The 15,661-nt window shown below is 46.6% G+C and overlaps 1 protein-coding gene across 4 annotated transcripts in view; it reads left to right on the top strand.

Moving 5' to 3' along the window:
- Nucleotides 1–540: 540 nt before the first annotated feature.
- LOC147465753 (uncharacterized) overlaps nucleotides 541–15,661 on the top strand; it is a 101,008-nt gene continuing 85,887 nt past the window's right edge. For 2 of the 4 annotated variants that reach the window (XM_086521600.1, XM_086521611.1), the window contains exon 1: nucleotides 541–1,138. In XM_086521600.1, the coding sequence (XP_086377726.1) occupies nucleotides 602–1,138 (537 nt within the window). In that variant the 5' untranslated portion in view covers nucleotides 541–601. The remainder of the gene's footprint in view (nucleotides 1,139–15,661) is intronic. The other 2 variants (XR_015189407.1, XM_086521608.1) reach the window with 2 other exon arrangements.

Here is a 15,661-nt window from a genome sequence, read left to right as displayed (position 1 = left end):
TGGCCTTTAAAAAAATATGTCCCATCTGCTGATGTGGCACTCATTGAGTGGCTTTAGGCAAGAATTTACGGTTTATAATCGCCTGCAGATGAACGGACACGATCCGTTGCCCCCCGACCTTGGACTGTGACGGTAAGTAAACGCATTGCTAGCTAGCCAAGCCATGACACTAAGTGACACATGATGCGATGTGGGGGCGGGTAAAGGGATCGACGGTGAAGGACGATGGCGGGGATCTCGAGGCGGACAAGTCCACCCAAAAAATAGCGGCACCGTTGGGAGGCGGGGTTTGAACCCAGGACGTCGCCTCTCAATGCTTTTTGAAGCATGGGCTAACCACTACGTCCGCCCGCTCACATTTGAAACCAAAGCCGTTTTAGACAATGATATAAACGATAAACCTGGACGGCTTAGAACTAAACCTGGACAGACCCTTCGCCGGGTTTAATTCTTGGCCGGATTTAGTTTTAATAAGCCATCTACGGCCCAGAACACCTGGACGGTCGCGCATGGAGTTCCCGTCCAATGATCCCCTCAACCCCCCCTCTTAAATGATCCGTGTCACTTAGTCCTGAGGCTAGCCAAGTCTGTTCGAGCTGAAATGGAATTGCATGGCGCAGTCATCTGTCGAACGGAGTACGTATACTCTAATAAAACCATTCCAAACTCCAGCGACGACAGTCGTGCATTTTGCAAACAAATAGGCTGCTGGTTTCACGCTTGCAATCCACGCAGATTTGCACATTCATGTTTGCAAAGAGCAGGCGCTTCTCAACTTCACAGAGATATAACAGCCTTTTGGAATGACTCTGAGGCTCTGCTATCTGTGCCATACAAAAATGCTGGGCGTTTTGGGCAAAGCAGAGGTGACCTACCCCTAGTTAGGTCCATTAATCAACAGTCAGAAGGTACATCATCACCTCTGAGTCAAGAATCTAGAGAGCAGAGAAATGGAGAAAATGGGACCATTTTATCAACATCATCATCGCCCTTTTCATCTCCAGCTTTTTTGGGCTCCGACACTTTCTCTGAGATTTCAGATGACAGTTTTAGTGAGACCAAGCGGCTTGTGGAGACCGCAATGCTTGCTGCTGCAGCGGGCCTTGCTTACTTTTTGAGCAACACATTTCGAGTCGAGGTTTGCTCAACACTTATCAATCCTCAATGTTTTTGCAAACTTTAACATCTATGCAAGTTTTGAGCTGTAGCACACATGAGGCCATATTTTTAGAACAAACGAGAAAAACAATCTAATATGGACGTTTTCTGATTGGGAACATACTGCACAAGTTAAAGTCGACTGTACCAGGGTATAGATTTGACAAAAAGAAGAACCTTGTGTAGTAGGCTGTAGTGTTGAATAGGAGTGGAACAAGTTTAAATTCTGATTCGCATTGAAAAATCCCTACACATGTACCATATGTAAGTTCCTAAACCCTCAAAAGGGTAAACAAAAACAAACATCTCTAGTAGCCATACCTTTTCTCATTTGGCCTTCAAGGTGCCCTTGGGTAGCCATCATGTGGAGGAAGTGTCCAAAGCGAGTTGGAGATTCTTCGACTTCTTCGGCAATGGTGGTGCAATCACCAGCCTTTGTTCATTTAAGATTCTACCCTCAGAGGACTCTCTAGGGACATTGGAGGTTGCGACGCTCTTGCAGTTAGAGATGGCCGTGATTGGATTTCGGATATGGTCGTGATTGGATTTTGGATAGTGGTGCCACACGGCATGACACCTTCGAAGGATCTTTTGTCCACCATGCGGCGACACTGTGGTACTATCTTTATCGGCGACAAATGTGAAATTTTTGTTCACAACGAGAGGAATTTTTGGAGTTGATTCCAAATGGCAGAGGGGGTATGTATACCTCTAGGGTTCTTTATGCTCTGAAGTTCATCTTATGTTTGTGCATGAGCTGTACAGCTAGGCATGGAGGTGATTTTTACAGAGGATGCAGTGTCTATTTGGGATTGTGACTCCGGCAAGGAGGTCAGAGAGGACTCAATGGAGGATGTCCTCTACAGGCTCCATGCTCTTTCTACCCTCTTTTCCTATTCCCGTTCCTCAAGCTATGGAGAAAGATGCACCGTTTTAGATGAGTGTTTCTCACCATAGTGCAAAGATAGAGCCAAATGTACTAGTAGCTCCTCTCCCGGGAGCAAGTCAGACAAGTTATCAAAGTGGCTGTTAGACCCCTTGTGAGATGCAGTAACTTTAGATTTTCCATCAAATTGGCGTGATGCCGGTACGACACTATGCTCTCAACGACTTCGGTTTGCTGAGGTAAATGGGACTTTATTACAGATGAACTATGCGTTGATGTCGACAGTCATCAAGGATAGAGATTTTCTGACAATTGAGGAGGCATTTTCACAATCAAAGTCAAAGTTGGCCGTGCAAAATGAACTTAGATCCTTTCATTAGTTAATAAAAACTGCCCATAGGGCTACAAACCACCTATACTAGAGAGGGCTATATCAAAAAGATGGAGATAGTCTCCAAGACTCCAGTGAGTAACAAAATATCTACAATGAGGCTAAATCACAAAATGGGAGGAGGAAAGAGCCACACAGGTGGCCGGTAGTGCCATCTGGGTGCACCATGGACCATGGTGAAGAAAGGCCTTGAGTGCTAGAGTCGCAGGAAAGCCTCTCTGCACTCCTGCATGCGGTCGGAGCTTCCCTGGAGTCTCTCAAACTGACCTCTGAGAGTATGAATCAACTCTAACTAAAAGTCACGAACAGTCTCCGCTGGTGGGAGAGTGCGAGTCTCTAAGATGCGGAAGCAATGAACCCGCCAAATAAACCAGAGTGTGAGGCCCCAGACGAGCTCCCAACACACCTCTCTCTCAATGCACCACTCTTGGGGGTAAGCTCTCTGGTAGGCTAAAGTGTATTTTGACCCCCCTGAATCACTATCATCCTGTTGGTGGAGGCTAGCTCAAAATGGAGAGCAGGGCCCGTGAGGATGGACCAGGCAACAACACCCCAAGTGTACTGTCGCGCTGTGGAAAGAGTTGGCATCAGTCTAAGAACGTGAAGCCAAACCTGTTGTGCCATGGGACAGTCCCACAGACAGTGACATTGACTCTCCAAAGGATGGTCACAAGCTGCACAGGGTGCCGGAAAGCCACTATGTACTAGCCAACTCCCCATTGTTGTAGCTTTGTGTGCAACTAGCCACTGGAACAAAGTGGCTCGCCTCGGCTGTCTGGAGTCCCACAACCGCTCTCAAAAGCCTAACAAGAACTTAGCTGTGATATCCTCCTCCTGCCAATGAAGTGCTGCAGCAGGATGAGCCTCTCCCCGTGCTGCTAGTATGTGTCACCCGAGTCGAACAGTGTACTGAAAAAAAGGGATTCCAGGGTGATCGGTTGAAGAGAGGGGGTCTCTCCAAAACCGCTCTCCAGGGTCCCATTGCACTCGTGCCAGAGGGCAGCTCTCCCAAGCCCAAAGCCGCTAGTGGCTTGTTTCAATCTGCTGGGTTAGGATCTGTGACACAAGTCCTCCGACAGATGCGCACTATTGGTATTCTCTAAAAACAGCACTTCGCAACCTGTGGAGCCTCTACTGAGACTCTGTGTAGGCGACCCTCGCCCTGGATCTCAAAGAACATGGGGGGTACGGACTCCGAGCAAGCATGAACTGCAATGAGGACCTCCAATTGCGTGAAGACCCCCATCCATCTGGGAGCTGCTGTCTTTAGAGGGGTGAGCCACTTAGCTGGTAAAGCCTCTGTAATGTCGTGGCATATGCTCTGCACCTCTTTCATGCCTTGTAGCTGGATGCTCTGGGCTTTCTAGGCAAACCTGAAAACTGAACCCAATCGCCGAGAGTGCGGGTTGGCCCTTTGCCATGGGACCCCAAGGCCTACTACAAACCAGGTGGCCCCTCTGAGTGCTAACCATGGGGTTCCAAACAAGGGGTTGTCTCAAGAGCTCCTCCGTGCAAGTGGACTGGTGCTGCTCTAGGCCACTCCGCATTTGCTCCCAAGATCAAAGCAGGCTCGTAGCAAATCGATCCTCCAACCTCTTGCTCAGACCAACTTTGCGCATCTGATCTGATGGAAGGGCTCCAAGCCTCAAGGGCCTCTTGCATGAGGGATGCGAGCTCGAAGCCGCTGAAGCAACAACTCCTTCTAGGGCTCCTCCCCTGGAAGTAGTCCTTTGACAACAAACTTTCCAAGAAGAGCTCTGCTCTGCTATGCTGTCTGTGATCCCTAGCCCCCCCTAAGAGCATGGTAAGGTGATGACCTGCCAGGCTACTCTGGCCTGGGCTAACTAAGTCACGCCCTGACCAAAGAAAGTTCACGATCAGCCTCTCTAGTTGGCTAATACAGGAGCTCGAGAAGATCCAGCAAGACGTGATGTACCACATAGTAGCCAACAACACTTGGTTGGCCACTACAACTCTGCCTACCAAAGAGAGCTGTGCCGAACTCCAATGCAGCAACTTTCCTAATGGACATGAGGAGGGGAGCAATCTGCTGCTCAGGGACAAGTCTAGGCCAACGTGACAACCCAAGTAACGAACTGCAGTCCCTGGGAGAATCCATCTAAAACCCTCACTTGGTGACCAATCAAGCGTAGGAGCATTGCCAACCAAGAAAGCCACTGTCTTCCTCTAGTTGATCTGTGCTCCTGATGCACAATAAAACACCTCAAGAGCGTTGTAAGGTGCAACGGAAGTGAATGTTGAACTTTGCTAAAGATGAGTGCTGTGCTCAAGGTTCCTTTTACTTAAGGAAGGGAGAGCCTTCCGTTCCTTTAGTGAGAGAGTGCAATGGACACAAATAAAGTGAATGCACACTGTGAATGGAAGGGCATGAGACTGAGAGATAGAGAGAGAAGAGAATACGACACCAAAATGTTGTCAAACCCTCCTCTGAAAGCCCCACTCTCTATGGCGAGAGCGGTCTACTTACGATTGCACAAAAATCTCTACAATGCTTTGGACTTGCCGACGATGTCGACGATGATGAGGATGACGACGAGACGGGCTGAAATCTGAAAACGCTAGGGGCTGAAATCTGCAAATCTTTATCTGCTGAATTCTGACTTTATGTCGGTGATGATGTCGATGACGATGGTACGACGACGACGCGCTGAAAACGCAGATGCTGAAATTTGCTTTTTTCGGGCTGAATCTGCAAACTTTGCGGGATCTGACCGCGCGGCGAGGATCTGCTGCGGAAAGGTGAGATCTGCGAGGTTTGGGGATTCTACTGCGGAGTCTGACTGCTGAAATCTGAAAACGCTGAGTCTAGGGCTGATTCCGTCACGAAGATCTGCAAAACGCTGAGGTTGATCTGCAAACTACAAACGCTAGGGCTGAAAATGGGTCCTGCTGCAAACACGTTGTGGATCTGCTGCTGCAAACCACTAACGCTAGTGTTGATCTGTCCTTTGCTGTCGCCAGGCCGATGCAGATGCAAAAATGCTGGCTGATCTGGGTTCTTGATCCAAAAACTCTAGCTAATCTGCTGTGATGCAAAAACGCTAGGGCATCTGAGGTTATGCTGAGAAGTTGCCTGTTGAGCGGGTGCTCCTGCTGCCTCTTCTGCCAGGAAGTGCTAGCGCTAGGTTTCTATTTATACAAACTTAGCAAAATTGCCTTACCTACTTTCCAACAAAAGTCACTTAAAAATAATAAGTGAAAAATGTCAAAAATAGGGAAAATAGGTCTATGCATTGTAAAAATGCTCTTGATGGGTTCTGATGGAAATCTGATGATCATGCTGTTTGCAACCAAAGGATATGCATCTAATCCAAGTGTCTGGAGATGCACGGTCAGCGAACAGACTCACAAAAGTGCCAGATCACTTTCTATTCTAGATTTGACTTGACTAAACTGAACCCTGGTCATGCTGTAGCTTGTCCACGGACACATAGGGTTGGATGTGTCACGTGACATCCCCTCCTTTTCAAAGTGAGGTACTGGTACCAAACTGTATGGCGTCGAGAGAGATCGCTAATATCATCCGGAATTCTGTGAAGGACTCTTCACTGGCCCACTCTGATGCGTGGGTCGTGCGGTAGTTGAACTTCATAAAGGTCTGCAAAGCTTGCTTCTTTGGGCCGCGCCGAAAGCGACACAAAGTCTTCTGTGGCTCCCTCAATGCTTCAACTTCGTCTATAGTCATGCGTCTACCTTCTTCAAGAATCTCCGAGGCTAAAAATTCCTGAAACCACTTCCAACACAAAAACATGAAGATACCTATTCCATGTAAAGTGACTGAAAAAAATCTTGTCGTCCTCAAAGACTGTGCATGCAATGTAGATGAACAAAGAGGCGGAGTGCCAAACTGTTCACCACACACACGCAAACAATGAAATCGAATCTTGTCTTGCTGATCTAAATCAATCAACTGTGGCAATTCACAACGGAAATGCCCATACTTAGTGCTGATACTTTCTTGTGCTCTTTCTACAATTGTGTCGTGCCAAGGAAGAGACATGGAATGTGACTTCCTTGAATGCATACTTTTCAGCTTTCCATGAACAATTCACATACATCCATGTTCATTCATGAGTGAAACGTGCGCAACGTACAATATGTTATGCCTAGGAAAAGGGATCACATAAAGACGCTGACTAAAATATAGGAAACGATCACGAATGAAACACTCGAACAATGCGTGCTGACTAATCATGCGAACACATAATACTTCCTCTGAGGGTTCTTTGGACCTAGGCTTGAGAGCCAAGATCAGTTCTTCGTGTTTGATCGAATCTTCCTATGGGGGTTCTGTAGACCTCGACTCGAGAGCCAAGATCGGTTCTTCGTGATTGATTGAATCTGTAATGAGGTTAGCTTCACTAGAGAAAGTATCAACTAACACATCATCCTTGTGAACAATCACATCTTGATCATCATGCAAATCATCATGCTTGTGAGAAATCACATCTTGATCATGCAAATCATCATGCTTATCATTATCATGCAATTCATTATGCTTATCATCATGCAAATCTTGTGTCATGCTTGGGAGAAGAAGAGACTAAGAGAGTCTCCTTTTCTTGATTCTGTTCAATCTTCGCCTGCACATTAGAAATGAGAGAGGAAGAATGAACAACGTTCTTGCGATCCAATTCTGTTTTTCTTTCTGCGTACTTGCAATCAAATTCTTTGGCCTCCAAGCGTAATTGCTCGCGCTCACCCTCCATGGCTGCCATTCTTGCTTCGTGCCACGTTGTCATTATGTCCATCATCGTCTTGCACCAAGCCTCCATAGGATCTGGTGCAATCCTTGGCGTAGATGGGGAAGGGGGAGGGTCAGAAAAACCTCATGGTGCGGAAAACTCTTCTTCGCTACTCTCATGCTCACCACCTTCATGCGAAGTATCCATTCCGCTTCGGGTGATGATCATCCACTGAAGTCTTGGGTTTTGAAGTTCACGAGGAACTTGGGTTCTTGGGGGTCTTGGGTCTTGGGGTTCTTGAGGTTCTTGAGGGTCTTGAGGTTCTTGAGTTCTTGAGTTCTTGAGGTTCTTCTTTTGCTTGCATCCTGTGTTAGAAAAGGATCTTCTCTTTACCCGAGTTCTGCTCTTTTCCGCGGGCCCACCCCTTGGCGGCCTTGCGCTCACACCAAGGTTGCTTTTTCCTACCTCACATCGATTGGCCGGCCGCTAAGTGCACGGTCCTCTCTCAATGAGTGAAAAGAGGCACAAGGGGAGGATGGACAAACCCTTCTTTCTTGGGTTTCTTGTCACACTTCAAAAACACGATCAGGAATCGACACGCCCAAGAGGACTTGGGTTACGTGCGACCGCAACAAGCAAAAAAAATTATGTGGTTCTTTTGTTGAGTGATATAGAACACTGCCAAAGCTCTGATGCCAATGTAAGATGCAGCAGGAGTGAATGTTGAACTTTGCTCAAGATGAGTGCTCCGAACTGTGTTCAAGGTTCCTTTTACTTACGGAAGGAAGAGCCTTCCGTTCCTTTAGTGAGAGAGTGCAATGGACACAAACAAAGTGAATGGACACTGTGAATGGAAGGGCATGAGACTGAGAGATAGAGAGAGAAGAGAATACGACACCGGAATGTTGTCAAACCCTCCTCCGAAGGCCCGACTCTCTATGGCGAGAACGGTCTACTTATGATTGCAATGATCTCTACAATGCTTTGGACTTGCCGATGATGTCGACGACGATGAGGACGACGAGACGTGCTGAAATCTGAAAACGCTAAGGGCTGAAGTCTGAAAATCTTTATTTACTGAATTCTGACTTTATGTTGGTGACGATGTTGATGACGACGGTCCGACGACGACGCGCTAAAAACGCAGGTGCTGAAATTTGTGTTTTTCGGGCTGAATCTGCAAACTTTGCGGGATCTGACCGTGCGGCGAGATTTGCTGCGGGAAGGTGAGATCTGCGAGGTTTGGGGGTTCTACTATGGAGTCTGACTGCTGAAATCTGAAAACGCTGAGTCTAGGGCTGATTCCGTCGCGAAGATCTGCAAAACGCTGAGGTTGATCTGCAAACCAAAAACGCTAGGGCTGAAAATGGGTCCTGTTGCAAACATGCTGTGGATCTGCTGCTGCAAACCACTAACGCTAGTGTTGATTTGTCCTTTGCTGTCGCCAGGCCGATGCAGATGCAAAAACGATGGCTGAACTGGGTTCTTGATCCAAAAACGCTAGCTAATCTGCTGTGATGCAAAAACGCTAGGGCATCTGGGGTTATGCTGAGAAGTTGCCTGTTGAGCGGGTGCTCCTGTTGCCTCTTCTGCCAGGAAGTGCTAGCGCTAGGTTTCTATTTATACAAACTTAGCAAAATTGCCTTACCTACTTTCCAACAAAAGTCACTTAAAAATAATAAGTGAAAAATGTCAAAAATAGGGAAAATAGGTCTATGCATTGTAAAAATGCTCCTGATGGGTTCTGATGGAAATCTGATGATCATGCTGTGTGCAACCAAAGGATATGCATTTAATCCAAGTGTCTGGAGATGCACGGTCAACGAACAGACTCACAAAAGTGCGAGATCACTTTCTATTCTAGATTTGACTTGACTAAACTGAACCCTGGTCATGCTGTAGCTTGTCCACGGACACATAGGGTTGGATGTGTCACGTGACAAGCGTGCTCACACCTGTGCAGATTGGCCTCTTGGCCCTCCAAGTACAAGGCTGAGTCGTCGGCAAACTCAGTGTCAAGAAGCTCATCTGCCCTAATAGGGAGCTCAAGACCACGCAAGCCAACCTACTGAGAAGTATAAAATCTGCTTATTGCCTTAGCATAGAACATAAAGAGGAAGGGGGCTAGAGGGCAGGCAACCTTGTCTGACCAAACGCATGAGCAAAAAGCATTCCCCTCTTCGCCCTACCAAGAGCACCTGACTGTGCGCATGCCTGTAGAGAGATGACACGCCTCTGATCCAAGCATCTGAGAAACCCATCCTGAGTAGAGTGCTCTCCAAGAAGTCCCAGTCAACTTTGCTGTAGGTCTTCTCAAAATCGAGGAGTATCACCAGATCCTCTCCTTGAAGACGCGCGATGGTCGACGCCTCCCAAAAAGTGAAGATGTTGTCAAGGATACTACGTTCCTTGAGTAGTGGCTGAATCCTCAAACTCAGAGCCTTTGCTAGAATTTTGTAGGATGAGTTGAGGATGGTAATGGATTGCATTGTCGAATCTCATCCAAGGAACCTCCCTCTTGGGGGATCAGGTAGATCATACCCTCACTCATGCTGTCAGGCATCTCGCCTGTGTGCAAAACGTGCTAGAATGCGTTGCAAAGATCTGAACCAAGCAAGTCCCAGTACTCTAAGAAAAAGCTGGGGGTCAAACCATCCTCCCCTGGACAACTACCTTGGGGGAGTGCTCTGAGGGCCTCATGGAGCTACTTTATCTGGAGGGGAAGCTCAAGTCTCTGTCACATCTCCTCAGTAACAAGGCAAGGCATCTGTGCCCAAACCTGCTCTTTGCATACATCCTGATGCGCTGACTGTGGCTCAACTGACAACAGATCATGGTAAAAGTCAGTAGCAACTGCACGCATATCCTCAGGTTTTGAAGCAACTGATCCGTCGGGTCTTCTCAACTGGCTAACACTAGTGTGCGCATGGCGAGGCCCCACCATCTCAAAAAACTCCCCACTAACGCTATCACCCACTTGAGTCCACTGAGATGCCTGCCGATGGAAGACAAACTCATGACGCCACTCCTCAATGCGAGCCGACTCCTGTCTAGCCTGCTGCATCTGCTCCTCCAACCAAGGACTGTCTGGATGCTGCTCCTCCATCCTCTGCAAGAAACCGATGCCTCGTCAGAGACGCTTGTCCTCCTCCCTCGCTGCAGCCAAGCGAGTTGCAGACTCCTGAAGGAAGAAGCGACTAAGCTCAGCTAGTCCAGAGGCCACTCTACCAGCAGGGGTGTCTTGCGTGTCCAAGCTTTGTTTAAAGTGCCTCCACTCGCTCTCTAAGACTTGGATCCAACAAGATCCTCTCAGGGATGCGTAGCATCGCACCCCCCCTGCTGTGTCTCTCTGTCACAGTGAGAATCAATGGCGCATGGTCGAAAAAAATAGTCCTTGCCAGGATGCAAACAAATCCCCCCCTTGTCACAGATGTGGTCACTGGCGTAGAAGCGATCTATCGGAGATAGATTCACTCCTACTCTGCAGGTCATAACGAGAAAAAGACAAGCTGTCTGGGGGCCTCACAAAGCCTGAGTGCTGTCAAACTTCAAAAACCCTCAAAGGCATACATAGACGCTCCCAAGTTGCCAACTCAGCCCTGTGCACAGTAGCATGGTGTCACGGGGACGGGCACCACGTGCCAATAGGAAAGGATAGATTGAACGGACTTTTCGCACTTCAATAACAACTAAACTGAAAGAGAGAGAGCACACGCGACATGGAGTGGCGGAATTCCACCTCAGAGAGTATTGGCCCCAAACCTTGGTGTCCCTTTCGATATTTCTTTATATTGCTTCAATTGAGTACAATGCCGGTACTCCAATCCTTGCACCTTCGCAGTGAAGCATGCTAGTGAATGAGCCCTTTGCACAAATTTAAAGGCCCTTGGCCTTGAAAAGCAGTTTACATGAAAAGCTATAAACTCAAAAGCAACTGCTCCAAAAGCTGGCCTTGAAAAGCTGTCAGCGCAATTTTCGGAAATCCGTACAGGTGCCACGTCAGCACAGCGAGCGCAAATTGTGGAAATCCTTATTGCTGCCACGTCATCATAGCGAGCGCAAATTGTGGAAATCTGTACAGATCTGCCACGTCAGCATCTTCTACTGCTTTGTGTGTGTGTGTGTGTGTTGGCCCCGCTTTAATTTTTTATGCCTTTAGGTCCCCTGGGCTCCATCAAACGGGGTCCCATAAGTTGGTGGGAACTTCTCTTTAAACATAGGCCACTCGACAAGGCTTTGCAAGTTGGTAAAACTTCTTCTGTTGCTTTTGCTACTTCTCTTAGGGTTTAGGCCCCTCGGCCGGGATATGTAGGTTAGCTCGGTTCCTCAGTGGCTTGACACGTCAGCAGTTTGTGACACACGGCCACCTCCAATCCTGTCAGAGGGGTCCTCCAACATGTTGAAGTCCCCCCCAACACACCATTGCTCTGCATGCGGCAAAGATCTACAATATGAGACCAAAACTCTACTCGTGCACTTGCCACATTGGGCGCATATATGTTCAGGAAACCCATGAGGCAACCCTGAACCTGCGTAGTAATCCATTGAGCTCTGCTAGGCACAATAATACCTCTGCTCACAATGGCCTGCTGCCATGAGTCCGCAATAGTCATATTGTCACAAAATGGTGATGTGGCATGACCACTTGCTGTCGTGGACAAACAATACGAACAGATGACGTGGCAATTGTACGGACGTCCGAAATTCGCATTGACATGCCACGTGGAACAAAAGTACGGATTTTCGCTTTTCGCGCTGACATGCTGATGTGGCATACTCTATGGAATTCCGAAAATCACGCTGGCTGCTTTTTGGCAGTTTTTGAGGACCGGTTGCTTTTGGGACAGTTTGCTTTTGAGTTTAATTGCTTTTGGGGCTTTGCTTTTGGCATCCCTTGTAAGAAGTTTTGAAGTTTTGAAGTATTTTAAGTGATTTTCTTGTGTGTCGTCGGATTCATGACTTGGGGTGCCCAAGTCCTGTGATAGTGGTATCAGTGCATTAGGCGTGTGCTTTTCTCAAATCATACCGGTCCTATCAAAGAGCAGACAAGGCACTTGGACACTTTGAAATTGTTACTGAAGAATCTTCGTGCCCCGACTCCGGACTTATTAGCCACCCCCACCCTTCATCGCGAATCGGGCACACTCCCGTCTTCATCGCTCTGTCTTACAAGGCATAAGCCATAAAGAATCCGAGATTACACATGGGTTCTCGTGGAGAATCTAACAGAGATAACATCTCTAGTGGGAAGGCAAAGAAAAGTTGAAATCCGGCACGGGAACTGAAGAAAAGAATGAAGATTTGGGCAAATTTTTCGACGGAGAAGTTTGCCAGAGCGAAGTACAAGTATCAATTGCAGGTTGACACGTGTGTGAAAAGGTTGACCAAGCACTCCAAAAACCTGAGATGTTATGAGCTTGTCTAGAGTTAGAAGAGAGAAAGAGGAGGCGCTCACACTGTACAAGAGCTTAAGACTAGATTATAAGCTTAATCTTGATTACAAGACTAAATACTTTATTAAGAGAACTTGATACAAGATTTTGATTACATGACTTGAGTACAAGATAAGGCTTGATTGCAAGGACAAAACTTGAACATAAGGCAAGAACTGGCTTTCCTCATAGGATCCCACAACTGGCGTTGGCGAGACTGAGGGGCTTGTGGCCCAAGACCCCTATTTATACTAGTGCTTGAGGAGGTTAGAACTTTCTAGGTTCTTCTTGAGGAGGTTAGAATCTTCTAGAATCTTCTAGAACCTTCTAGCTCTTCTAGAACCCTCTAGATCCTTTTTCAACTTTCTAGGACTTTCTAGATTCTTCTTTAAACTTCTAGAACCTTCTAGTGATGATGCAGGTGATGACATAAGCAATGATGTAGGCGATGACATAGGCGATGACACAGGCGATGATGTAGGTGATGATACAAGTGATGTCATAAGCAATGATGCCGTCTTCTAGAGTCTTCTAGAAATCTCTTCTAGGATCTTCCAAGACTTTCCAGAATCTCCTTAGTGCTTTCCTGTAGGAAACTCAAGAAGACCGACTCTCAAGCATCCATGACGTTACCCCCTCCTCTAGCGACGAAACCTACGAGGAGCAATGGTGTTCCTTGACTTGGGCTTCCATGGATGTTGTTGATGAAACTCTTGGACTTTGAGACGTGCATGCTAAAGATTGCGTGCTAGTTCCCATGTTCGTTCACTGACATCATATCCTTTCCATCTACCACGCGAAACTCGAGAATCTAGGACTTTCTCAACCTTATATTCGTCATGTTCTTGAATCTCAACCAGAGGAGGTGGTTGTAGGGCTCTTCATGGGATGTTAGATGTGTGACAAGGTTCTAGGATTGAGACATGAAAGACCGGATAGATTATCATGGATGAGGGCAACTGGAGTTGATGGGCAACTTGATTGACTTGACGGATAATATTAAATGGGCTTGGCCTTCGATAATCTAGTGACAGGGGCGCGATGAACGCAGATCACTCCAAAGAAGCCACACTTTATCCCCCTCTTTGTATTTTGGTTGCTGTATGCGATGTAGATCTGCACTTCCCATATACTTGGATTGAGCTTCTTTGATATGAATTGTAAGTTCTTTGTGAATTGCAGACAAATGTTGTGCAAGATTAACATCAGTTGGATTCTTGACTTGATGGTGCGCGTGTATGTCCTTTTTGGGACGTTGACCATAATTAGCAAAGAATGGAGTGTAACAGGTGGAGGCATGAAAACTGTTATTGTAGGAGAATTTTGCTAGCGATAGGAGCTCGACCCAATTATCTTGGTGATAATTGATTGTACAATGGAGATGCTGTTCCAAAACTTGATTCACTCTCTCTATTTGTCCATCACTTTGTGGGTGATTGGTTGAGGAGAGGTTGATTTGTACTATGAGTAGCTTGAATAAGCTTTTCTAGAAGCTAGAGATGAATTGTGGGCCTCGATTGGAAACTATGTCATCCGGTAACTCATGATAACGATAGATATGCTGTAGAAAGAGTTTGGCTGTACCTTCTTTGGTGATGGTTTTGGTGGTTGGAATGAAGTGTGTCATCTTTGTAAACCGATCCACCACCAGTAAAATGGAGTCAAATCCTTGTGACAAGGGTAGCTTTACAATGAAATCCATGGAGATGGATGACCATGGCTTGCTTGGAATGGGCAAGGGATAGAGTAACCCATGAGGACGATGACGAGGGGCCTTTGATCTATTGCAAGTGTCACAAGTGCTTACATACTCTTTGACAAGCTTCCACATTTGAGGCCACCAAAAATCACGGGATAGAAGCTCAATTGTCTTATTACCCCAAAATACCCTGTTGATGGAAGGTCATGCCTCTACTGAAGTACCTCCAAGCGTGTTGGTCTTGGTGGAATATAGAGAAGACCCTTATAGTAAATTAGTCCATCAATTTCTTGAAAGTCCTCATTAACACCTTGTCCTTGTAGTTGTTGTCTAATATTATGGGCAAGTGGGTCCTTGGCAATTTGCTTCTTCATCTTAGAAAGAAAAGTAGAATCTTCAGGAGCTTGACTTATGGTTGCGTTTAGCTTAAGTTGCTCAGGTTTCAAAATCACTGACTCTTGTTGATCAAATGCTGCGTCGCCTTCTTTAGGTGCAAGGTAGGAAAGTCCTCTTCTAGTTCTTGTCTTATGTTCAAGTTTTTTCCTTTCAATCGAGCCTTGTTTTGTACTCGAGTCATGTAATCAAAGTCTTGTATCAAGTTCTCTTAATAAAGTATTAAGTCTTGTAATTAAGATTAAGCTTATAATCAAGTCCCAAGTTCTTGTACATTGTGAGCTCCTCCTCTTGCTCTCTTCTAGCTCTAGACGCGCTCATAACAATTTGGCAAGACTAAGGGGCTTGTGGCCCAAGACCCCTATTTATACTAGTGCTTGAGGAGGTTAGAACTTTCTAGGTTCTTAAGGAGGTTACTTCAGGAGGTTAGAACTTTCTAGGTTCTTCTTGAGGAGGTTAGAATCTTCTAGAACCTTCTTGATCCTTCTAGTACTTCTAGAACCCTCTAGATTCTTGTAAGGTGAGCGGAAGTGAATGTTGATAGTGCTCAGGATGAGTGCTCTGAACTGTGCTCAAGGGTTCCTTTTACTTACGGAAGGGAGAGCCTTCCGTTCTTCTTAGAGAGAGAGAGAGAGAGTGTAAGTGCAATGATTACAAACAAAGTGAATGCTACTGTGAATGAAAGTGCACAGAGAGAGAGAGAGAGAGAGAGAGAGAGAGAGAGAGAGAGAGAGAGAGAGAGAGAGAGAAGAATACGACGCCAAACGGGGTTCTCAAACCCTCCTTCAAGGGCCCCACTCTCTATGGCGAGAGAGGTCTATGCTATAGATTGCACAAATCTGGTACAATGGTCTAGATGCTGTGAACTCGATGATGACAATGTCGACGACGACAATGGAGACTATGATGACGACAATGATGGTGTCGTCGTCAAGTTCGGGATCTGCGATGATGGCGACGAAGGTATCGTCCTCAAGATAGGGATCTACGATGATG

Source organism: Adiantum capillus-veneris, chromosome 1, assembly GCF_014529385.1.
Source record: "Adiantum capillus-veneris isolate H3 chromosome 1, ASM1452938v2, whole genome shotgun sequence".
Classification (NCBI taxonomy): Eukaryota; Viridiplantae; Streptophyta; class Polypodiopsida; order Polypodiales; family Pteridaceae; genus Adiantum; species Adiantum capillus-veneris.
Note: the sequence above shows the minus strand (reverse complement) of the source record. Positions and strands in the feature narration are given on the sequence as shown.